Source organism: Esox lucius, chromosome 19, assembly GCF_011004845.1.
Source record: "Esox lucius isolate fEsoLuc1 chromosome 19, fEsoLuc1.pri, whole genome shotgun sequence".
Classification (NCBI taxonomy): domain Eukaryota; kingdom Metazoa; phylum Chordata; class Actinopteri; order Esociformes; family Esocidae; genus Esox; species Esox lucius.
In genome coordinates, this window is record NC_047587.1 from 9,917,602 (window position 1) to 9,943,380 (window position 25,779).

At 37.5% G+C, this 25,779-nt stretch overlaps 1 protein-coding gene across 2 annotated transcripts; it reads left to right on the plus strand.

Annotated features, from left to right (window-relative positions):
- On the plus strand, positions 1 to 25,266 carry kitlga (kit ligand a). 2 transcript variants are annotated; one of them, XM_034288457.1, is made up of 10 exons: positions 1 to 273; positions 14,818 to 14,925; positions 15,161 to 15,217; positions 15,439 to 15,591; positions 15,945 to 16,131; positions 20,387 to 20,440; positions 21,295 to 21,320; positions 21,771 to 21,883; positions 22,029 to 22,080; positions 22,265 to 25,266. In XM_034288457.1, exons 1-9 carry the CDS (start codon positions 259 to 261, stop codon positions 22,057 to 22,059), a joined length of 744 nt encoding a protein of 247 aa, XP_034144348.1. In that variant the 5' UTR covers positions 1 to 258; the 3' UTR covers positions 22,060 to 22,080; positions 22,265 to 25,266. The 2 variants fall into 2 exon arrangements, with proteins under 2 accessions (XP_034144348.1, XP_010881909.1); XM_010883607.3 differs by having other exon boundaries at positions 2 to 273; positions 21,295 to 21,392.
- Positions 25,267 to 25,779: the final 513 nt, after the last annotated feature.

A 25,779-nucleotide genomic window follows, 5' to 3' on the forward strand; every position in this document is an offset into this window, starting at 1 on the left:
GCCATGTAAAAAATCCACGAACTCACTGTGATCTCCTCGTTCATGCGCTCGCTATGATGTGTGCATTTGGATACCATATCTATCATCAACAGAGCTTACTGAAGCAGTTGTATAAGGTTTAATTTATTTTCCCTGCTTGGATACTACTCACTAGAGCGTTGGATATGTGCACGCGGGATGATGAAAACCCCTTTCCTCCCCGCAGAAGTAAGATAAAATAGGGTTTCGCATACATTGGATTTACTCGTCTCATTCCATATGAAGAAGCCAAAAGTAAGTTATAATCGAAACTGCACGTGTGCATATCTTTCTTGGATTAACTAGTTTGTGATTTTACGCCTGGTGCGGTGCGCAAATTCAGGTGGCAGGTGAGATACAAATAGTGTGAATTAGTATATTTCTCCCCTTAGATACCAAGGGAAGTAATGGATAGCCTCCACGAGGAAAGTAATGTATGGTACTTTTACTCCCTAATTTAATGGCTAACACATTGATTAACGCACCATCCCTGGCTACAGTACATGCAATATCATTTACAAGAAGCCCGTTGTGGCTTTGGAAAAGCTTTTCAAGTTACTCCTAACTCACAATACCTGTTGTTCCTATACGGTGGAACAGAAAACGACTATTGTATGTGGGTGTCAGAACCACTTCTCCTAATTATTCTGTATTACAATTATCAATTTCTCTGCTGTAGGCGATTTTTCTGCATATAGTGCACGCTGACTGAAATTAGTACGCACGTGTGGAATCATTTCCAGTTATTTAGTACGATCTTATCGCGCTTGATCGTTTTGCCATCATAAAATAACTACGTGGTTGTAATTTGAAATAGAAAACATAGGTTAATGTCATTTAGTTGCATGTAGGCAATGTTGATGTGCAATAGCCTATAAGCGCCATTGCCAGTTTTGAAGGTTATTGGATAATAAAAAATATAAGTTAAGTATGTCAGCACGCATGCAACTGGTCATTTCCTAAGTAAATGGAAACACCAACATACGATGTCTAAATAGAGCGCTGGAACACCCAATGCGCTTCAACGCGCTTTGGCGTGGGAAATTATTTTGCGCCACATCGGGATTTCACTATATTTTCGAGCAATATATTTGAAACAAGAATATATTCGAAACAAGTTGCATAGCCTACAAGATATATGATATATATGGCAAGATATACATGTATGTAGGCATACATTGCATATTTTATAATATAATATATATAATATATATATATATATATATATATATATATATATATATATATATATATATATATATATATATATATATATATATATATATATACATGTATAAATGTCTAATTCGATTCGATAACAATCTGTATGTAGTTTAAGACTTTTAAAAATGTTTGTATTTAATTTATCAGAAAACACTGGCGCCAGCCGTATTCAGTGGGTTCACATGGCCGCATTTTGGCCATTCCAGGCGCATATTCTATTGGACGGATGCTACACCATTAGCTAAAAATGTAGATGTATTAAAGGGTTTGTCAACCCAAACACAGTGTATTGTGTTTACTCTCAGACTGCCTTGTCAAGATTACCGTAGCCACTGTGCTTTATGAAACATCTGCAGTCTTTATCAGTGAAGCTCCTCCTTAACGTGCCCCAAATGTCAACTCCCCTTCAGTGCCTGAGAGATTTTATTTTATCCATGCTGACCAAAATAAGGGAAAACTGTGCCTGTCCCGCATTTTTATACTTGACCCTAATTAATCACAACTGTGTGGAACTCATACGTAACTCAGTAGCCTAATACGCTGGATATAAAAAGTCTACACACCCCTGTTAAAATGCCAGGTTTTTGTGATGTAACAGAATGAGACAAAGATAAATAATGTCAGAAGTTTTTCCATTTTAATGTGACCTATAATGTGAACAATTCAATTGAAAAACAAATTGAAATCTTCGTGGGGGGAAAATGAAAAATAAAAACCTTACATTGATGTTGTTCCATGCTTTGATCCTTTTAGTTTGGCATAGAGCCCATCAATTTTCAACTATACATTATATATGTAGCACTTCATTTTGTTGTATAGCAGAATTCAAATTAGGATATTCAAAATTACTTCTCCATTTAAATTGCTATTCAGTAAAGGTCATTGCTACCAATGAATTTACCAATGCCTTATCTTCATTTGACCTAGTTTCTCGCAGTGGCAAAACAAGACTGCCTAAACAGAAAGTGTGAATCATTATGTTGCAAACAATTTATGGATTTTTTTCCGGGGTTGTATGTTTTAAAACGCTGAATACACCTTGCAGGAAGATGTTTGCAACAACAGGATGATCAAATTAAGATACAGCGTTTGTAGCCCAAAATTAAATAATTAAAGGATCAGTACAGTGGAAATCTAAATGTTCCTGTTTTTTTAATAACATAATATGTTTTGCCCACAGTGTGATGTCACAAGTCTGAATCGATTATAATAAATAATTGAGTCTTCAGGTGGGTAAGGGGTTGGGCTCTAGACCTTCCTTTCAGCCAATCAGGTTCTGAACCAAATTCACAATAAGTTAAGCTCAATCAAACAGATTGTGTATTTCAGTGTCAAAGGGAGGCTCAAGGACTTTAATTATATATTTTTTTAAATATTGAAGTTATTTTGAAAAATCTTACACACAGTGAGTAATTAGACCTGGAGTTATTACTTTCAAATCTAAATTAAAAGATAGCAAGTGGAATTTAAATAATTCTTGACAATTAAGCTAATGCTCTGCCCTGATATTCATATTCTTGAGAAATAAAACAGAATTTCTGTGTTTTTCCCCATCATTGGCCAACCATTTCAAGGAAGTACTTTAGTTCTATTTGGAACAAAGCTGTATTGACATAAAAGGGCCAGGTTTTGATTAATCAACGTGGTGTAGGGGTGTGTAGCCTTATGCTCCATGGCTAAGTTGTATGTATGCTTAGTAGTGTTTTTAAGGGTATTGCTTTGGAATTCCAATGCTAGTCCATTATAGTTTGTTAAATTGTAGACAAAAATGTATATGTATGCCTTTTTGCACTGCTTTCTGCATGGCTTCAGCATTTACATTGATATAGAGGTTTAGCCAATCATATTAGGTCTAAGGATGTGAATAAACAAGAATAAGTTATTTATTGATGAAGCCTAAAAACTATGTGAATAATTATAAACTAAAATCAAAACCTAACCACAACGTGCGTGCCACAGAAATTCTCACCAAATAAACACCACATTGTATTATTTTAATGGAGTTAGTTTTAAATCAATTACATAAGAAGCACAAAACTGTCAAAGGCCAATACTTTCTTAGTAACAGGTTCACTGGCATTCACATTGGTTGATGTTCCTTGTTTCCTAAGGGTCTTTAACAGCCTGTAGTTTACACATACACAGGTCCAAAACGGGAGCTGCATGGCAAGAAAAATGTATACCATGTACTGTAGGCCTGCCTACCCACAGTACATGAAAAGTATCCCCAAATGTCTGCCATGTACAGAGCCTACAGACCGTACAGGCAACCCATGCCTCATAGGTTGTTTTTATGTTGGTTATAAAACCTCTTCCTTCAAAATTCACAAATCTAGTTAAGCCTTCCCAGACTATAATGAGGCCAATGTATCAGTTTACTTCTTTTTGGACTCTTAACCTCCATTCCCCATTCCCGGACAGACATGGGGGCTCACCGCTCCCAGGTTTCCGTAGAAGGCGGTGCCTCTGGGGACCTGCAGAGACACTGGGGGTGCAGAGAGGGGTCACCCGCTGACAGTTTGTTCACATCTCCACTTTACGATGGGACCTCTGAAGAGAGCCCAGCACATTTAGAAAGAGTTAGGGTTCCATCAGAGAAAGTGGGAGGCAATGAATTGGGTAAGCTTTATGGGCCCATGGAGCGCCGTTCAAAAGGAGTGCACCGTAAAGAGGTCTTGACTCCGTAGGTCTTGACTCCACATGCCTGAAATTGCTAGTCAAATGGATCAGACTGGATGATCTGTAAGCAGCTTAGGTATGCTAATTCAACTGCTGGCCATGCCCAGCCGGGACAATTGTCAATCGTTTTTTTTTTACCATATGTTACACCCACGTGGCACTAGATAGGCTTTTCACTCTTCAGCAAGTTATTCACCCACTTCACCCATATTAAAATGCTAGTGAAGCACTGTGACTGAGTGCCATATTTGTTGTTATTTTGCGAGACGCCAAAACCCAATTAAGCTTGACTGACCAGCAGAATGCCTGTAGGAGCCTGCAGTGCTCCACCAAAGACTGGGGATAGGCTCAGGGAATGACTCACAGTACTAGTGCTACATATACATATGCAGGATGTAATTGGTTTTGCTTGGTTGGATATTGCTTCCATTTTATCAACTGCAGCTTTCTGATCTCTGTGGAACACTGTTAACTGCTTTTGGCAGGTGTTATGGAACAGTTACAGCGCTAAGTCCATACTCAGACAACCTTGTTGGCTATTGGCAGTGAATTCAATCGCCCAGATTAGAGAAGTTGGGAGAACTTATCAATGCCTTTATTAGCTCTTGTATCTATAGCATTATAGACAGCCGAACCCACATCTCAGACTTTTTCACTACAGTAGATGTTTCTAATGTGGCAGCAGCAGATGTCTTGTGACAGGATTAATGAAGAGCAATAGATCAGTTCTCTGAGCTCTAGAAGTCTAACTTTTGCTACAGTGTTTAACACCCAGGTTGCTAAACATTGCAGTTAAAATTTTAGAGCCCCAAAGAGTGGTGTTGTGACACCTTTGTGTGGCGTGTCTTTATGCAGAATGCACTGCAGTCTATAGAAGACGTGTCATCCATGAGATACTTTTAAACCACTCTGTAAACTCAGCGTCTGAGTTGTAGACTGGGATTACATGCTTTCCTTTACCACTGCGACAAGCTGACCGCATATTATACCGCATATTATTACCTAGTAATCTGTTGGCATAAAGTGATAACAGCTAAAAGTATCTACCTTGACTCAGTGACCGGTTAATAAAAGCTAGGATTAGCCGCGTTAATCTGGAGGTGAACTCCTAGAAGCAGGGTCAAGAGAGATACATTTAAAGCAGTGGTTCCCAACTAGTTCTGTTTTCCAATGCTATCTGAGAAATACAAACATGTGAAATAAGAATAGGAAATGTATAAATTACATTGGACAAAGGAATAACATTATGGAATTGTAGTAAAAAAATTCCATGTTCCTCATATTGTTGCTAAATAATTAGATTAGATTCAACTTTATTGTCATTGAACAACTACAAGTGCAGTACAACAAAATGCAGTTAGCATGTAACCAGAAGTGCAAATAAAGGAGGGCAATGTACAAGTATTTACAAGTATTAAGTATATGTATTTAACGAGTGGAATGTATAGATGTGCAATGAAGGCAAATGGGGTTCAAATGGCAAATAATGTTGGCAAGTTTTTTACCAGATTTTCTTTCAGAGAAGTGTAGCTTTCACTTCTGAGGGGTGCAATTATATGGGTTTGAAGCTAGGGTTCTAGAAATAAATGACCTGTGGTGGTATGCTAGTGGTCAGCATGTGAAGGTTAATTTGTGGTCTGCGTGGTTCTAAAAATTAGTACATGGTACTTGGCCAATACACTGTGGCTAAGGGATGTCCTTTGGTGAGACACACGGAGGGAGGGTTGTCATACAACAAAGCAAACATTGCTAGTTCGTCATTACGTGAGTCTGTTTTCCCTCGCAGTTCTGTCCAATGTGATAAGGTCTTACAGTTAGGATGTGTAGTTAATTGTTTACTGTCCGCCTGTGGCCGCAGATACGCCCCCACCCCCTCGCTGTCAAATTATTAATGAACTTTGCTTTTCAAAGAAATGTTCAAGTGAGGGCAGTGTGTTGGATTTTCTGAGGGTGAGTCAGAATTGATGACGCCAAGGTTATAAAACAGTTTGATGAGAGCACAAGTGGTGCAAACAAGCACACAAAAGACTTCAGAGCATTGAAGTAAATGTGAAACCTGGCCGACACAACAGAAAGAGCAGCAACACATTAAAAAGCTTGCAAACTCATTTGAGAGGTACCCTCTCATGGCACCAACTCACAGGGAAGTGCAGTCACTGTTTTTCTAAACCTTTTGGTTAGAGTGTTTTGTGTATGACTAATCTTGTGTATTGAACCTCCCGTGTGGGTATAATTGGTCATCAGGATTACAGTTAAGAGTTTGTGAAAGACGTGGCCTCACAAGCAATTTTGGTTACACTTGATTTGGATAGTATATATGAATTCATAATATTAACAAAATATCTAAAAACTATGTAAATGTCTGCTAAGGTAAAGGTTAGATTTAGGGTTACAATAACAGTTAGAGTAAGGGTGAGGGATAGGATGAGGCTTAAGGTTAGGGTTAGTAGATATTTAATTAAGATTTTAGTGATAGCCTGTTGATAGTGTGTAAAGCATCTACTGATTGACCAACCAAAGAAAGTGTTACTGCAGTTTTACTTGGGAAGCAAGAGCCAAGGCAAGCCAGACAATGATTTACAGAGGAGAGTAAATTATTGTGGGTGAACTATTCCTCAGTGTTCAATGTGTGTTCTTGGCAGTGTTTAACACCAATACGGCTGAATTTGCTTGGTAATCATATTTGTGCAACACCATATTTTTTACAATTCACATATCAACAATAACAGCCTTTTTTGGCATGCTGAACATGCTCTTAATGTGCCATCACATTTTAATGCTGAGAATGTTCTACAAGTGCATAATGATTCAATGTCCATGACAAGATGACTATCTAAATCTTCCATACACGAACAGACCTTAAGAGTTTGAAGCTCTCAACACACACTTGATCACATTTATGTTTGGCTTGTCATTGAAAGCAAGTGAAATACAAATATGCAGGTGATATTAAGTGTTTTTAGTCACTGTTTATTTACAATCGTTTTGAGATAGTGACTTCCTTTTCCTCAGCAGCCTCACAAGTCCTTGAAACCTTGATATGTTATTAAGTATTCAAAAAAGTATTCTTTTTTTTTTTTTTTACATTGATTTAAACTACTTGACATCTAGTGTAAACGTGACATCTATTGTAAACGTGACATCTATTGTAAACGTGACATCTAGTGTAAACGTGATATCTAGTGTAAACGTGATATCTAGTGTAAACGTGACATCTAGTGTAAATGTGATATCTAGTGTAAATGTGATATCTAGTGTAAACGTGACATCTAGTGCAGAAGGATAAGTAAATGTTTTATTGGCAAGTTGCATGTTCAATAATATGGATGTCCAAATCCCTGCCAAATACAGTTAATATCATAAGACTCTACCCTAAAGCAGATTCCTGAACCTATGTTTGACTAGGGTGATGTATATAAATGTTAGGAAGGCCCATTTCCAATAATTCTGGGTGCTGTGACACAATAAGAGATTTCAGTAAATTGAAATGGGCACCAATCTAATCATTGAAATCCAATGAAATCATTGAAAATATATTGCATTAATGAAATCATTGAAAATATATTGCATCAATGGAATCATTGAAAAAATATTGCACCAAGGAAATCATTGGTGCAATATCTTCAGGAGCTTCTGTGTCCAGATCACAATATTGATATAAAGTTAAATTCCCATGCAATAGGACCCAGACCTAAACGGAGTCCTACATGTTCCTGTGGAGACCAGGCCTGTGTGATGCATGATGTGTTGTGCAGCTTAGTTTTTTCATTTTAAATGTCAAAATAAGATGGTAATGGGTGTGTGCCAAATGTAACGTCTTTCACTCATTAGAAGCACAAACGCAGTCCTATAAAAGTTCCAGTTCAGGGAGGTTTGATTGTAGGTGATTACTTTTCATTGCTCTATTATATGCACTTTTGTGTAAGAAAGTAACATATTTATGATTCCTTATCTCCAGAGGAAATGCTATAACATGGACCATCTAAACAGTTCTGTTATGCACAAATAGAACTGTACTCAGCTCATTGACGCGGGAAACCATGAGGGCTCAGTTGACACAATGTTCCAATAGGCCTTTGCAAGTTCACTAAAATGTGAGCTCCAGCCAGACAAAACAAGGCAGACAAGCGGAGAGGAGAGATTAATTCTGTTGAAAGAACCTGTCCTCAGTCAAATGCAATGCATAGCAAATGGGATTTATAGTGTTTTTTTTTTATTTCATCAGATATTGCCTTTTTTAAATATATTAACAGATTTATTTGTGAGGCCAACTACAAAACTTTGGATACAACCAATACAGCTACTGGATTGGATCTTGGGTTATAGGATCTATGTATATCAGTGAAGACCTTCAGTGACAAAGACTTATGCTCAATTTATTGTTTGAGATATGCATTGCCATCTCATTCACCAGATCTCAGGCCAGTTGAATACTTATTTCAGATTCAGTGGCATCTTACACAGTATTTCTGGAGACAATGTTTTCCATCACTACAAACAATAACTCCAGGTGACTACCTCATGAAGCTGTTTGAGAAAATAATAAGAGTGTGCAAAGCTGTCATCAAGACAAAGGGTGACTACTTTGAACAATCTAAAATATAAATGTATTTTGATTTGTTTAACACTTTTTTGGTTTCTACATGATTCCATTTTGTTATTTCCTCGGAATAGTAGTAGTAGTAAAATAAGAATAAGTTCTTTATTGATCCCAAGATGCGCTACTCAATTTATCCACACTTCTGTTGACCACCTGATACTGAGTTAGCCTTTATATCATAGACAGTATGGTTCTTATGCTATCGGTTTCGATGGTTATTTTGTTAATGGTCCTTTCTAAGTGCACCTGAGTGGACAGAAGCAGGAACAATGTAATTTGTGGATACAAATTTAATTAATTCATGTTTGAGTGGGCGCCGGTACGCTTTCTGAATCAATGTGGGAATAGAACTGTGTTTCCTGTTTTGTGTTATAGACTTTACTTTTCCTAATGCCATTACGTTAACACACTCTCATTTGAAGGCCCGTATTAATTTTTGCGGTTGCTGTTGGATATGTTGAAAAAAATATTATTCAGCAGTGCCAATATGCTGAATGTATGTTTGCTCTGTTGCCCTTAAAACAAAGTCAGATGTTAGAAAAACCGGAAGCCTACAAAGGACCAACTAACTATTGATCCCTTCCAGACAGTAAGAAATGTACTGGACCCTGCAGAAATGTAGTCATAGACACTCCACTAGAGAACCATCGTTTTCTCATAGGACACAGCTTTGAAACAGATTTTATCTGTAATCCGGACTATTTTGAATTCCTATAAAACCCTTGTTTATTAAAACTGGCAGAGATGTCGTATTGTCGTTTGACAAAAATAATTTAGATAAGATTAGGAACAGGCTTTGCCTGTAAGAAACGGACTGTCTAAATGATGCCATGTGGCACTAATGATATGCATGGCCCTGTGTTTTTCTACAATGAGATTACTGTATGTTCTGGAGAGGGCTGGAGATGAAGGCACAGGCCTGGGTATCTGGAGGGCCTGTTGGATCTATTTGGTTAATGGATAACCGAGGATCAAAGTGGCTGTAGAGAATGAGGACATGGTTCAGTGTGGCCAGCACAACAGACCTCATGAGCAGTAATGCAACCAAAAAAAAGGGAACACAGGCCTTTAAAGCCCTAGCTTCAGAACAGTGTAACTTACATATTTTAATGTTAGGTTGTAATTCATTTCAACCTGCATTCCTGAAAAACCTGGTTTACTGTTGGAAATAAGGCAGCAATCATTTGAGTTTACAGCTCGCCTCTTTATCCACAGAAAGTTAGCTAGTTAACCAAATTGGCCAATCGTTTATGCCTGGTAATTAGTTTTAGCCAATTAATAATAACAGTATGAGGTTATTATAGGCAGCAAACATTGTCCTTGCTGGCAAGCTGACGTTATTAGAAGCTGGTAGTAGTAGCAAAACTTGCGAACAATGTCTGCTGGATAGATGTACAGTCAATAACTATAGCCATGTCTGCTCTGTCCGTATAACTAACCACATTAACATCAATAGGGCAATTATTAACAAGAGTATGAGGTTAGCTAGGTACCTAGTGTTTCAGCTAATTTTTCTTAATTATTTAACAGAATTGCCACATCAGCATTGAAGTTTAATGCATTTTGCTCAATGAGTTCCATCCACCGTGGATAGACAGTTGCACCAATGTTCACTCTGAAAGGCGTCTATCTGCCTCTCTTTTACCTGATTTGCTCTCTTTTGATCTAAGCCATATTTTCTTAGGTACCGTTACATTCTGAACTTCTTCGATAAAAAAACAAATACAAATTGTCTAGCGACTTTCACTAATTGATTCACAAAATGACAGTAGCCACTTCCTTATTTTGTCCAGCCTCAGCTCTTCATGTGATATGTCAAACGCATCACTTCCTGAGCGCAGGATAAAATGTACCGCCACTGCAAGGGCCAACCACTTTTCTCCTTAGCATACCAAGGTTTTTCAGATGCGGGCCTGGGCCCATCCGATATGGTAGGAATTCGTCCATGATCCAGATTAACAGAATAGCAATGAGTTAATGCAAAAAACATACATACATCAGCTTTAATGAAAACAAGAACTACTCACATGAAATCAACAACCTTACGGTGTTCCAGATATCCCACTATGACATTTAGACATCTAGTCTTATATCTATAATATAGACTGAAACGTTATGTCTAGGAAATATGGTCACAGTAGTCAGATAATTCAATTTCTGATTCTCATTTCTGAAATACAGGAAAATGCAACAGTGCTGCAGTGCTTATCCTCGTCTTCCTCCTCTCTTTCTAATTCTGTTCCACCTTTACCTCTGGTCATCCATGGTTTCCAAACACAGTGGAGCTTCCTTGCAGCCCTTTATATACATGCTAACATCCTGATCGCTTGTGGACTAATTAGGCTTGTACGTGTTCACACCTCACCTGTGAGTGTTAGAGTTGTGTTTGTGTTTTGTATGTTGAGTGGCAGTTTTCTACATGTAAACATGGTGACAGTTGTTATTTACAGAGAGTTACAACTTATTGGCAACTCATTTAAAGTGCTAATAAGTTGGGATAGAAAGAAAATATTGTGTGGATCGTTAATGGAACACATTTTTGTTTGCCAGTGATTTTTCATCCATTAAAATAACATTACATTCATCAGATATCAAGAGATCCCCGAATTTCCCACTTCTTAATAAGTGATGGAAAAGTACTGACTGGCATTTGCAAGGCTTTTGACATCTTTTTATATCATTTTTTGTCTTTATTAAGTTCCATTACCTTGTTACGCAGGTCTTGTTACAGTTATTTTCTGCTCCCCATGGCTCAGTATCTAGCCTGCTCAGTGCATCCACATGAGAGCTAACAAACTCATTGACTATTGATACACAGACACTAATTGCAATTTAAAATGGCACATGTGGGAAACTCAACTTTAATTGCCATTTTCACCTGTGTGTATCACCTTGTGTGTTGGTAATAAGGCCAAACATTCAAGGGTATGTAAACTTTTGATCAGGGCCATTTGGGTGATTTCTGTTATCATTATGATTTAAAAAGGAGTCAAACAACTTTGTGATAATAAATGGCTTTATATGATCACTGAGCAAGCAAAAAAACTTTTATTTAACGATAATCATATTTTCAAAATGAATGCAAAATGTTCACAATTTCTGCCAGGGTATGCAAACTTATGAGACAACTGTATTTCCTATAGAAATTATCTTCATGTATGTTAGAATTTAGAAACTAGCCATTTTCCATTAACATATTTTTCTTTAAGGATGGCAAGCGCATTATTTCCTTTCTGATCTTCATATTGGAACCATACTGTCTGTTGTGAGTTCAAACATATAAACAGCTCAAGGAAAAAGTCTTCTGGCGTACCCACTTGACAGACTATCATAACGATTGGTAACTACTCCAGCTCTGACATCACCAAGGGAATTGTCTCAGAGAGCTTATCTGGCTTGAGGGTGCTACTGTAGCACTGACAGAATGATAACATCCTCTTCTAACCATACTTGTTAACAACACATTATTTATAAAAGCTGTATTACGTACCACCCACTATATGTTTTTACAACCAATGTTCTCTACATGCATATTGTTAAAAAAAAAGCATAAAATTCCAATTAATAACACACTGTGTTTTTAATATTTTTGCTTTTGGCCATACTTTTATTGTTACTAATTATGTTGTTCAAGAAAGCGGCATTATTAACAGATATGTTATTAATTGAACACCAACAATAGGTAGTAGCATCTAAAAACAACCTTAGCTAGTTTGTCAACAGGATCATTAAATTGTACTGCTCCAAAATTTAGGGACGTTTCTCCAAAACAACCTTTTTTTGGCTTTGACAACCACAACCACTATATACCGTATTCTTGCTAGATGTAGGGATGCACTGATATTTGACCAGCAATCGGTATTATTATTATGATTTATTATTATTATTATTATTTGGGCTTATTTGGGAGTCTTTTGTTACTGTGACATATAGAAATATTTGTTATGATTGAATTTCCGTTTGTTGAAACTGGAAGCATCAGTAGTAGCTAAATTTGTGTTTATTTTATGCAAGAGCACACAGGTACAAAAATGACAAAACACAGGTATCAACCCCAGGCGACTGTGTTAAAAGAATCTCAGCTATCAGCCAGTTCATGGTGCAACCCTAGCTAGGTCTATAATTAGGTAGTTCATACTCATCCATCGGACTGCCTCTGTTAACATCTTGCACATAAATCAGTTAAAATTTACAATTGATGCAATATGTGTAGACAGGTGTTTGCAGAATTGTCTCATTAAAACACATTCCACAAATGTTTCTGTTTCATATGCAAGGAATGTTATTCAACTGAACACTTTGGAGAGAAAGGTTTATCATTAGAGTAATCTTTGGGGCTAAAAAAAAAAGGTTTTAGTTAGGAATATTATTTTGGGGGTTCCCCAGAAAGTGAAACCCCAAACTTGTGTGTTTGCTATGTTATTTAGGATTGTGATGCATTAAATGCAAATTAGGGCTTAGATTATCTGCAACCAATGGCCTGGGGCCATTTCAAACCAGCAATTAAACAAATTCCAATCATATTTTTTAGGGTTATTATTGGTCCTGTAGTCAATACCAGTTTAAAGTGGTTAACCAGTGACAGTTCACCACTGTCCAAACATGCCTCTCTGAAGTCCACAGGGATCTAAAAAACAAAGGCTGTTCCGTCAGGACATGGAATTCTTATCTTTCTCACATGGCATGTTCTAAGATAAAGTTTGACACCGAAGTGACCTTTTCCAACTTTGGCTCAGCTGAGGTCAAATAGTAAAGCAATGACAGAACCTCCTGGATATTATTTTTAAAGTGTAGGGGTGCCATTTATTTATTTTGTTCATTTTCTGTAATTGATTGAAATGTTTTTGACAGTTTAAGGTCTTGTGATCACTTAAGTCCTGACCAAACAAATATTTCATCTGTGCAGTAAATGTACAGTACGAATAATTTATTTTACAGATGAAAATGAGGAATTCATTAAAAAGATTGTCATCAATGGATCACCAGGTCTGACCAAAATGCGTCTCCTGCATTTAACTCGACCCCTCTGAATTGGAGAGATGCGCTGCCAGCCTCATGGTGGATTGTGTAACACATTCTAAAAGAGATTTAATCTGTCTCGGTAAAGCTGGGTTAACCGGCTATGTCACTGTTCATATCATGCCATTATAGCCACATTGTAACCTTACTGTTTTATTATCAGCCTGGTCATTTTGGACTGATGACGTACAGTATCTCCAAGGAAACGTGACATTCTTAATTAAAATCCCTGTTCTGTAGACCTATTATCTATCAGATCCCTCCCCTGTACCCCCCATCTGACTTCAGTCTTGTGTCCGTCATGGACATCTCCCTTCATATAAAGATGATTCTGTTGAGAATAATTAAACAGAGTGATGTGGAATCGAATTAGGTTCCGTCTGCTCTTCAATTTGTGTTATCTTCATCTTCCCTCCTTGTCTCATTGGTAGTCTTTGTATACCTAAGCTGTCTCATGACGATAGAAACGAAAGCACATCAACATTAAGCACGTTATTTGTCTGAGATTCAAAGTGGAATCTTGTTTCCTATTTAGTGAATTACGATGTGCCCTGGGCAAAAGTTATGCACTGTATGGGGAATGGGTGAATTTGGGATGTGCTCCATAAATTGTTGAGCTCCTCGACGCAGCACTTGTTTATGAGGTTCTGGAGGGCCTCTGGCTCTGGTCGCTACCATGGCTTTAAAGCAAGAGTTTGGAATCAGCTCCTGCTCCTGTTCCTAATCTGCGCTCATTGGGGGGAAGGTGAGGGGAAGTTGTGCGTCTGGGTTGGTTTGTTGCATAACAGGCTCAGACTAGCATGGGGACGGGGTGAAGGCAGTGGCTGGAGGGGGGGGGGGGGGGGGGGGGGGGCAGACACAGTCCCTCCTTGAAACACTGCAGGTATTAGTCATTAGACCTTGAAAGGCTTGGTCTGCAACTCTGGTCTGCAATTCAGTCAATTGAAGTGGGGCACTTAGGTAATAACAGAAGTGAAGTAATCCAGTCAGCTGATTATCACCGCATAATGTGAAAAAATCTAATTTGTTTTACAGACCCTAGTGTTTGAAAACAGACTTCTTGTAAGGGAACAGTGTTATCATCATGGTGAAAAGAATGTGGCCTGGACACATCATCTTCTCTTCTCACACCTGGGAGGGTCTCTACCTATGACTAGCAGGGGAACTACCTGGGGGTTCACGTTAGGTGAAAATGTTTAACTGTAGGCAAAGGTATATTTTTATTTCTGAAGACCTCTCTCATGATATTGTGTGTGTGTGTGTGTCTTGGTTTTCAGATTTGGATACGCGTGTGTGTCCATTTATTGCTGTGCATCATCACACTTGTCCAATCAAGTGAATTTGGAAACGCTGTAACAGATGACATCACAAGCATTTCACTATTGGTAAGGTCCCGTAAAGTACAATTTCTATTTCTGTTTCTGTTATTGGATACCATTAGACTCACCTAGAATCAGACATATTTTTAATATCACTTATTGAACTATTGTTTATTGTAATATATTTCACAAAATTGAACTTCTGGCATTAGTGTTAACCATTTTCTTTGTGGTTTGGTAACTAACACATTGTTCTCAAAGAAGTTTGGTAATATTTCATGATATTTTCAACTTTTTTCAGAAACAAAATATACCTAAAGATTACAAAATTCCTGTGTCTTATATTCCTGAAGACGTGGTGAGATATTGTTTTTTGAACTCAGTAAAAGTATGACAATATTATTCCAACTTTAAGAGTTTACATTACTTGTAAAATGTTGTTTAACTTTCATTAGAGGGTGGACTACCATTGTCTGTGGTTAAATGTCATAAAAGTGGTTAAATGTCATTTTTCTGTTTCATATCTGTCCCATGATTCTTATTTCCTGATTTTCTAGTTCCTTGTTTATTTTGTTTTAGGGTGGAATGTGTTGGGTAACACTAAACGTTTTTCGTTTGGAAGTCAGTTTACAAGGATTAGCAGAAAAGTTTGGAAACATTTCATCCAACAAATATAATATCAGCATATTGATCGAAATGCTGAAAGAAACACGATATCACATCAAGAACTTGGTAGGTTTGCAGCTTTGTATCTAACACTTACTCTGTAACTGTAAAAGCTCATTACAAGTTTTTTGTATTACTAAGGGGATGTTCCAAGATTATTACAAATTTACTTTTAACCTGTACATTAAATATGTTTCATATTCGTTAATTATCTGTGAAGTCTTTTTATTTCCTTGCATTTTTCTTCACATGCTTATAACTTTCCTCATTTTATTAGTCATCAATGAATGATATCATTGATGGTCTAATTGCTAATTTTGCAAATGTATGAACATTTATTTCTAATTAATATATCATGGGTCTTCACATATCTTAATGTTTTGAATCTCACCACATTCACCCCCCTTTTGTCTTCACAGGAGGCAGTCATGAATGATTTTGAGTGCCACTACAGAGACGATCAATGGCAGACAGGACGCTATTTTCATTTTGTTGAAAATATTCTAAAAACAGCTCGTTCTAATAGAAATTCACCAGAGGAATGTGATCCACCTCCCTGTCCCACAACAGCACCAACAACGACACCACTACCATACCCTTCATCAGGTACGTTTTCAGGTGTTTCCTCTATAAAAGTAGGGATGGTTTTGGAGAGCAAAGTCTGGTCAAAAGAAATTAGATAAGCTTATTTTAGATACATGAGACAACACAACCACACAGCTTGTCCCAAAATCTCTTAAAATTGTCTCTTTTGTCTTCTATATATAATTTCAAATATATGTATGTGTATATATATATATATACATACATACATTGGGGAGAACAAGTATTTGATACACTGCCGATTTTGCAGGTTTTCCCACTTACAAAGCATGTAGAAGTCTGTAATTTTTATCATAGGTACTCTTTAACTGTGAGTGACGGAATCTAAAACATTGAATCACATTGAATGATTTTAAAGTAATTAATTAGCATTTTATTGCATGACATAAGTATTTGATCACCTACCAACCAGTAAGAATTCCGGCTCTCACAGACATGTTCGTTTTTCTTTAAGAAGCCCTCCGGTTCTCCACTCATTACCTGTATTAACTGCACCTGTTTGAACTCGTTACCTTTATAAAAAAGACTCCTGTCCACACACTCAATCAAACAGACTCCAACCTCTCCACATTGGCCAAGACCAGAGAGCTGTGTAAGGACATCAGTGATAAAATTGTAGACCTGCACAAGGCTGGGATGGGCTACAGGACAATAGGCAAGCAGCTTGGTGAGAAGGCAACAACTGTTGGCGCAATTATTAGAAAATGGAAGAAGCTCAAGTTGACGGTCAATCTCCCTCTGTCTGGGCTTCATGCAATATCTCACCTTGTGGGGCATCAATGATCATGAGGAAGGTGAGGGATCAGCCCAGAACTACATGGCAGGACCTGGTCAATGACCTGAAGAGAGCTGGTATCACTGTCTCAAAGAAAACTATTAGTAACACACTACGCCGTCATGGATTGAAATCCTGCAGTGCACGCAAGGTCCCCCTGCTCAAGCCAGCGCATGTCCAGGCCCGTCTGAAGTTTGCCAGTGACCATCTGGATGTTTCAGAGGAGGAATGGGAGAAGGTCATGTGGTCTGATGAGACAAAAATAGATATTTTTGGTCTAAACTCCACTCGCTGTGTTTGGTGGAAGAAGAAGGATTAGTACAACCCGAAGAACACCATCCCAACCGTGAAGCATGGAGGTGGAAATATCTTTCTTTGGGGATGCTTTTCTGCAAAGGGGACAGGACGACTGCACCATGTTGAGGGGAGGATTGATGGGGCCATGTATCGCAAGATCTTGGCCAACAACCTCCTTCCCTCAGCAAGAGCATTGAAGATGGGTCGTGGCTGGGTCTTCCAGCATGACAACGACCCGAAACACACAGCCAGGGCAACTAAGGAGTGGCTCCGTAAGAAGCATCTCAAGGTCCTGGAGTGGCCTAGCCAGTCTCCAGACCTGATCCCAATAGAAAATCATTGGAGGGAGCTGAAAGTCCGTATTGCCCAGCGACAGCCCCGAAACCTGAAGGATCTGGAGAAGGTCTGTATGGAGGAGTGGGCCAAAATCCCTGCTGCAGTGTGTGCAAACCTGGTCAAGAACTACAGGAAACGTATGATCTCTGTAATTGCAAACAAAGGTTTCTGTACCAAATATTAAGTTCTGCTTTTCTGATGTATCAAATACTTATGTCATGCGATAAAATGCAAATTCATTACTTAAAAATCATACAATGTGATTTTCTGGATTTTTGTTTTAGATTCCGTCACTCACAGTTGTAGATGGTGATGAAAATTACAGACTTCTAGATGCTTTGTAAGAGGAAAAACCTGCAAAATTGGCAGTGTATCAAATACTTTATTTATAAAACATTTAAAAATCGAATGTTTTGTGATGGATGGATGATCTTTCCTATTAAAAGCAAATTTTAATCTTGAAATCATAGCACAACCCGCTCTGGATTTTGAGTAATGCACATTGACAACTTTAGATCCATATTTCCATATTTCCTTTAGATCAATCACTCAAGCAGTATCCCCCACCCACACACAAACCTCAAAGCTCTCTAAGTTTTACTGCATTTCTGCTATCTGTGAAGCTGAGCTAGCACTACAGAATTTCACTAGTGTTTTCAATTCCATTGCAGATAGACACACTCCATATATAAGAGATAGGGTGATGAACAGATCCAAACCTTGGTTCAATCATGATGTATCGGATGATACTCATAAAGGATGTATAGCGCAGGCTAAAGCTAAAATAACAGCTTCAAGTTCTGACAGGCAGGCTTTTAAACAGTTCAGGAATCTATGCAAAATCTGAATATTATGTAAATATGTTATCAGATTACAATGGGAATCCAGAAAATTTCTGGAAACTAAAACTCCTAAAGAACAGTTCCTCTACTTTGTTGTCAAAACACAAGACTGTTGTGGACTCGGGGCATTACTAATATGAACATTTTCAATCACCAGGTTAATGCAGAATGTATTATATTTTAACTTCCCAAAGAACCAAGGCACTACTATGCCCAAAGAACTGGATGACAAATCTTATTGTGTAGCTCTGGTTGTTGACCGATACAAGGCTTACGACACAGTTGATCATTACATTTTGATAAAGAAATTGTTCTTGTTGGCCTTGGCTGTGAACAATTGCTCATGGTTTCTGAATTACCTTACTGATAGAACCTAGTCCATTTTAATGGACGGGGTTGAATCTAATTCTGTAGTTCACAAAGGAGTTCCCCAGGGTTTACTCTGGGTCCTTTGTTGTTCACTATGTATAACTGATCGATAATGGAAAATGAGCGAAAGCTGAAATAAAGTTCATTATGTACAGTACACTTACACTAAACAAAAAGCATTTCACCTTCTCAGGGACACCCAGCCATTCCATGTTTTTTATCTCTTATTTATTTCTTTAACATATATTTATATAGAACCAGACAGAGACCTACTTCTCTCTTACTGGTGACCCTTGTGTTACAACAAACAAAAACTTGAACAAAAGAAATGTTTATGCATTATATCATCCTGTAAAATGAACTGAATTCGCACATGCTTTGATTTTTTTCTCTTTATTGTTACATTTTGTTGTGGACCTTTTAGTTTGAAATTATGTAGCTCACATTTTTTTTTGTCATACTATGACCTATTAATGCTTGAGTTACTCGCAAAATGAGGGGTTGAAACTACACATGGACAGTACTGTAGTTACAATAGCAGTTTGACGAATTGTTGATTAACATGCATTTGGAGGACACCAAATTAAAATTGACAAATACGGAAAATGACAAACTTCAGTGGGGTAAGGAAATCGTCAGCTTATAACTACAATACTTAATTAGTAATCGTAGATCCTGATTGGTTCAATACAAACAGAGATATCCAACCAGTCTTTTTCACCTTCTTGAAGTCAGCAACTGATGTTCGGTACCCCTACATCAAAAAACTATTTCCAAACTCTCTAATTAATAGGACTAAAATATTTGGTGTCTGCCAGACCAATTCAATGTTGCCAAATAGTCAAATGTACTGCAGGCTCATACAGTGTTATCTCAAGTAACCAAAAGTGTGCATCATAGTGTATTGAAAGTAATATCCTGTACACAATGTAGAAAGTGACCAGGCATGCAGTGCTTAACTAAGAACATATGCCAGAGATTTCTCAACTAGTATGGTGTCGATGTGTCCAATGGGCAACCTGGTGTTTTAAGAATTTCCCTCCATGTAATACTGCACACTTTAATGCTACTATAATGCTATCATATACTATGTCCAGTATAGAACTACTGTCTGTCCTGTTTGCGGATGGACAGTGGCACCTCTCTGATAAATGAATCCTCTTGTGAAAATATATTTTTTTAGGTCAGATCTCTTGTGGTGGCTTGTGTTGCGTGTCTTTTTTTCTGTGTCCTACACAGAATCTTCTATTTTGTGTTCAAAGGACTTTGTATGACAAAACATGCAATGTACCAGGTGCTTGGAAGTCATTGTGACATTTATGCTGCAGCTGAGTCACGGAGCCAAAGGAAGACGTCCCTTGATGGACCCCATGAAAGGAAAAAAAGAACTGAAACCCCAATTGTGAAAGTGTTGATTACAGAGCAATCTTCAGATCTTCCCAAGCGCTTTCCTTTCTTTCCCTGAAGTGGACAGATAATATGTTTTGTCTGAGTGGGAAGAAAAAGGCAACTGTGTTGTGACTTTTTAACCATCTGACAATGAACTGTTTTCATCATTGGGCATTAACTCTCCACCCTTTCTTTTCCCCCCACTTTACATCTATCTACATTCTTCCATCTTGCTCGCCTCTCTTTGCAGAACCAGTCAACTATCCTACCAAATGTGACATCGCAGAAAAAAGCTGCAGTACTCGTAAGTAACAAAAACTGTTGCACAATTTTCAAGACTGCATGGTATCCTAAGAATTCTAATGCAATGAGGAAAACTTTGATTTTAATGTGAGAAAACATCTCAGTCAGGCATATTTTCAGGGCCACCAGAGAATGTGTCAAAGCAACATTTGCAAGGGAGGCGCAGGTTCTGTGCGTGTCTTCAACAATTAGATTGAAGGAAAATGCCGGTCACATTTTCAAGGCAAAGCACACAAAGCACATTTAAAAAGTCTATACACCCCTGTTAAAATGCCAGGTTTTTGTGATGTAAAAGAATGAAGAAGGCTGTGCACAGGAGATGTCCTCGCAATCTGAAAGATTTGGAGCATTTTTGCAAAGAAGAGTGGGCAAATATTGGCATGTCAAGATGTGCCATGCTAATAGACTCCTACCCAAAAAGACTGAGTGCTGTAATAAAATCAAAAGGTTCTTCAACAAAGTATTAGTTTAAGGGTGTGCACATTTATGCAACCAGGTTATTGTGAGTTTTTCTATTTTTTTCTCAAATATTTCAGTTTGTTTTTCAATTGAATTGTTCACATTATAGGTCACATTAAAGGTGGAAAAAGTTCTGACATGATTTATCTTTGTCTCATTCTTTTACATCTGGCATTTTAACAGGGGTGTGTAGACTTTTTAGTTCCACTGTATATCTCTATGAATGTTTAATTCAAAGCCACTCTAGCTGAATCAGTAAGATAAGTAAGTAAAGAGATAACATTATACCATTAGGCAGCATTTAAAATACAAACTATTCAAACATTTGAATGGTCTGATGTCAAATGTCTTTTTTTCTTCACCTTTTCCTGACTATAACCTTTTGTGTCCCCACAGGGACAGAGTCTCTGGTCTCGCCTGAGGTACTGGGGAAAAGCCTCTTGTCACTACTTGTCATTCCTATTGTAGCAATCGTGTTTCTGTTTGTGTGGAAGGTAAGCAGACTTTTGACATTGAGAACATGCCACTTAAAACGTGACAGAAGGGTCTGGATCGACTCTGTACAGAATGTTGATTAGTCTATTGACATGGTACTGTTTGTGTTATTTGGTTGATTGCTTTGATTGCAAATTGTAGATCGTTTTGGTCTTGGCATTGGAAGCGCCTTGGTAGAGCAAGGTGCTTCCAAAGCCAGCTTTTTGGGTTTGATTCCCATGGGAGGACAGGAAAATATATGCATTCACTACTGAAATTTGCTGTGGAACATCTGCTATAGGTAGATGTTGTTCAGCGTGAGGATATTTATTTAGCATTGTTAATGCATCTTTAATTTTGTATTTGCGGTTAACATGGGTTTCCTTGGTGTCTGATAGGTGAAATCCCGGAGGAACAAAGATAAACCAGATGAAAATAATTCTGTGGAAGGAGGCCTCTTCACAGGAATTGAAGGGAATGTGGTACCTCCACTAGAAGAAACATCTGAAAAGTAAAGCCACTTGTTTTTAACTTAATGTAGGATTCAAACCCAAAAGTGGGTTATAGGCATTTTCATTTTTCTATGAAGATGTACTAAATCAAGAATTTGTAATTATTCATACGTTTTTTAATTTTGTTTATATTGTCAACTACAGGAACAGATTGAACATCATTGAGACGGTGTAAATCTTCAATCCTTGGAAATAGGTAAGATTCATGTTAGTCTTCGCATTGTGTTTTTTATGTACGTTGGAAAACCAGTTAGCCAACTCTAGACTGAAATGCATGGCTTGACAATGACGAGTTTAGAACTATGACCATTTTCAGATAGAGGTATGAAAAGCTTATCACTACTGTAATTTATATTTACCTCTTTCTCTACCTCTCATAGGTATACATAGGCGCTTCGGAGAAAGAGCAACCAAACAAAAGCAAACGTAAAAAACAGAATTTCTTACGAATATTTCTGAGATGAAAGACTTCATTCCTGCCCAGAAACTGTCAGTGCTCACATAAGAGAACCAGAGAATGGCATTGCATGGACCAAATGGATGTCTACTCTGTTGTATCACACCTGCTATGAGGTGGGGAAAGCTTGATTTCTTCGTACATTAATATATTAATCCATCGTCTACTATAACATTTTCGTCAAGGGAAGCTAAAAGAAGAGTAACATCACCGTGGAAACATCTGGAGGCACTAAAAATTATTGAAATATGACAAAAACACAGTGAACGGGAAAAAGCCTTCCCCCATAAGAACATTGTGTGGGTTTGGCTGGAGGTCTATTACTGAAGAATGGGGCAGAGAAAACCTCCTACAAATGGCTTTCTAAAGCATAAAGGACTACCTCTAGTCGCCCTTACTTAACTCACCTTTTTCTCAGCAGCATTCCACTCCCTGAGAACAAATGTTCAAATTAGTTAGCTAGAAATATTAACGGATCTAACCATCTGTTTTGTTTATGTTTTTGGCCATGTGTGATGTATTTATTTATTTACTCGAAATGCTGATAGCAGCTTATTGCTGCGGTTGTGGGAAAAAAAGAAAATTAATCAGCTTATCTAAACCCACCATAGCAATATTTACTCAGTGTTTTTATTTTCAATATTCAACCTTATTTTCAATAAGCAGGCCTGTGACCAGTAATATAATTTCTGAGTTCGTTTCACCATTGGAAAAATAATTACTGTGTAAATACTGCAATGCAGGTTTGATTGAATGGAGCCCCAAATGACTACAGGCACATTATAAGGACTACATAACCCATACTTCTGCCATGCATAAAGCCTACACAAGCAGCACACAAGCATGTATGAACATGTGTTATGTAGTATATTCTTAAGAGAAACATGGAGCTATTTACACACACATACATGGTGTTGTTTATGAAAGGGTCCTAGGAAAGGCATTTGTTGGAGGTGTGGATGAACACAGATGTGCTGCTTTGACTAACTTCCATTTAACTCACTGTACACAGTAACAAATTATGTTTTAGATCAAGTGTAGATCTTACATATCCATACTGACAGAAATTAACATTTAAGGGTTTAATAACTTAAGGTCTGTCTATGCCTTCAATGCACAGCAATGAGGTGGTCTAGCCTAAAGTGAACCGATATGGTATCAGATTCAGATTCTGGAGATTGAGGTTCACCAGATGAGCAGCAGTTACAGAGGTACCTACACTTCAGCATGGCAGCCTAACCAGCCATAATGCATTTTCTGTGTATTGCACATATACAGCATTGTTACAGTTGCACTCAAGTTCAACTTTTTGAAAAGCCAAATTCAGCTAAAACATCTGTTTTGGTGGTAACAATAAGATTTGAAAGTGTTCCACATACACCAAATCCCAGAATATAAGGTTTTTAAATTACTAGTATATTTATACATTTTGAAAAGTGGTATAATCTGTGAGGTGAATATTTAGCTCCTTATCCAGAAGGAACCCAACTATTATATGAATTAAGAGTATGTAGGAAAACAGCAGCATATTTGCACAATTTGGTTGCTATCTTACATGTTGAATAAAACTGCTCGATACACAGTTGTGCAAATGCAGAAATGCAAGCCCTCAAATAGGCATACACTCCTATTGTTGACAGACGTTATGAAGAACTTAACCTTTTGTATTAAGTTTGATGCTCGACCATATGTAGTACTTTTACCAATACACGCATTCCCTCACTTGTGGTGTTTTCAACGCTGCTACCTGGATTTGTGCCTTGTTTGGATTCATGCTGTGCGACTCCAACATCAATACAGGGGATCCATTCAAAAATCCCAATATGCTGTTTATTCAAGATCACTTGGAAGATTGTATAATACCCAGTATTTTGTGTATGACTTTTCACCAATCCAGCAAGAGACAACCAAACAATGGAGGTACACAGTTGACTAAAAAAGCCAGTCCACAAACATATCTCATTGATAGGTGCTGGTTGTCTCTGTGGCCGCGGACCAAAGAGATGAAACAGTCTCCTAAAAGGTGTTGCAGACTATAAGATAAGCATGTTGTTGCTAGTTGTAATAATCTCCCTATGATGGAAGTGACCTGTTACTTCTATATTCTTTACAGCCCCTTTATGTTGATCTGTTACCCTTCTTGCAATACACAATTCCAAGTCTAATTGGAAGCCATTTTAAATATCCATAAGTCTAATTAATAATTAACACATTAGTCAGAGCAATAGTCTTCTTTATTTGAACAATAATAATCCACAACATCAAACTCTTACATAGAAATTCTACACTAAACAAATATCTTAAAGTTTCAAGTCTGTCATTGATTCAAATCCTCCAAAGCAATCTTTACAAGGTGTCTTTATTTTAAATACGCAAAAACACTTAATTCTGAAAGTAAAATCTTCCCTGTAAGAAGGTCACCCTTGTAGTAGTTGTAGGTTTTCATACGGTTCACCAGTATGAGTTACTTCGAGCATTGGGAAATAGCTACTGTGTAAATACGGCCATGTAGATTTGATTGAATTGAGCTCTAAATTGCATATATTAAAAAGAAATCTGTATGCTTGTACAGTTTAACTGTTGTACTTCTGTTGGAAACAATTCTATTGGCGAAACCTATTTATTTGATTCAGTGTATTTGGGGAATTCAGCTATTGGACTTTTCTGTTAGAAGAGTGTTATCGTAACATGAATGGAGTGTATGTTAAAAAATACCACATTGGTGTTCTTATAGTTCTGGACAAAAGTGACAGTGACAGCATGAGTAGCTGAAAATGCTTGTTATGATTAAGTGTTGTTTTGTTGTTCCTTCCCCCAAATGAATTATGTTATACACAAAAAGCATTGTGATACATTAAAACAATAGCCACAACAACAAAAAAACAACATATGTAAGCTTTTCAAGATTAAACTCCAGAAGTTTTGCAGGTGTTTTACATTTGTATGAATATTAATATGATTTGAAACATGTTTAAGCTGTGAACAGAAATGGGGTGGCATTCCCCATTTTCCTGTCCATCTTAGACCTATAAACACAGAGATATGGATTGTTCCCCAAATGGCAAAGTTGTCCCTATATATTTTACAATACTTTTAATGAAGGCCCAAAGGGCTTTGGTCAAATATAATGCACTATATACACTTGTGAGGAAGTAAGTACAACCCCTTGGAGGTTTGTTAATTAAATGTGGGTGTGTGGGTGTGTGTGTGTGTGTGTGTGTGTGTGTGTGTGTGTGTGTGTGTGTGTGTGTGTATATATATATATATATATAAATATATATATATATATATGTATATGTATATATATATGTATATGAGACCACTGCCACTTTTTCTTTCCTTTCCAAAAAAGTTGTAAAGGAAAGTTTTGAGTGTGGAACAGAAGTGTTACATTTTCAGTGGTCTCTTTATTTTTTCCAGAGCTGTATATACACTACC

What these genes read in the sequence shown, in the direction of transcription:
- kitlga (XM_010883607.3), top strand. An exon ending in ACTACCATACCCTTCATCAG is followed by an intron (nt 16,132 to 20,386) that starts GTACGTTTTCAG and finishes CTCTCTTTGCAG; the next exon opens with AACCAGTCAACTATCCTACC. An exon ending in CTAGAAGAAACATCTGAAAA is followed by an intron (nt 21,884 to 22,028) that starts GTAAAGCCACTT and finishes TGTCAACTACAG; the next exon opens with GAACAGATTGAACATCATTG.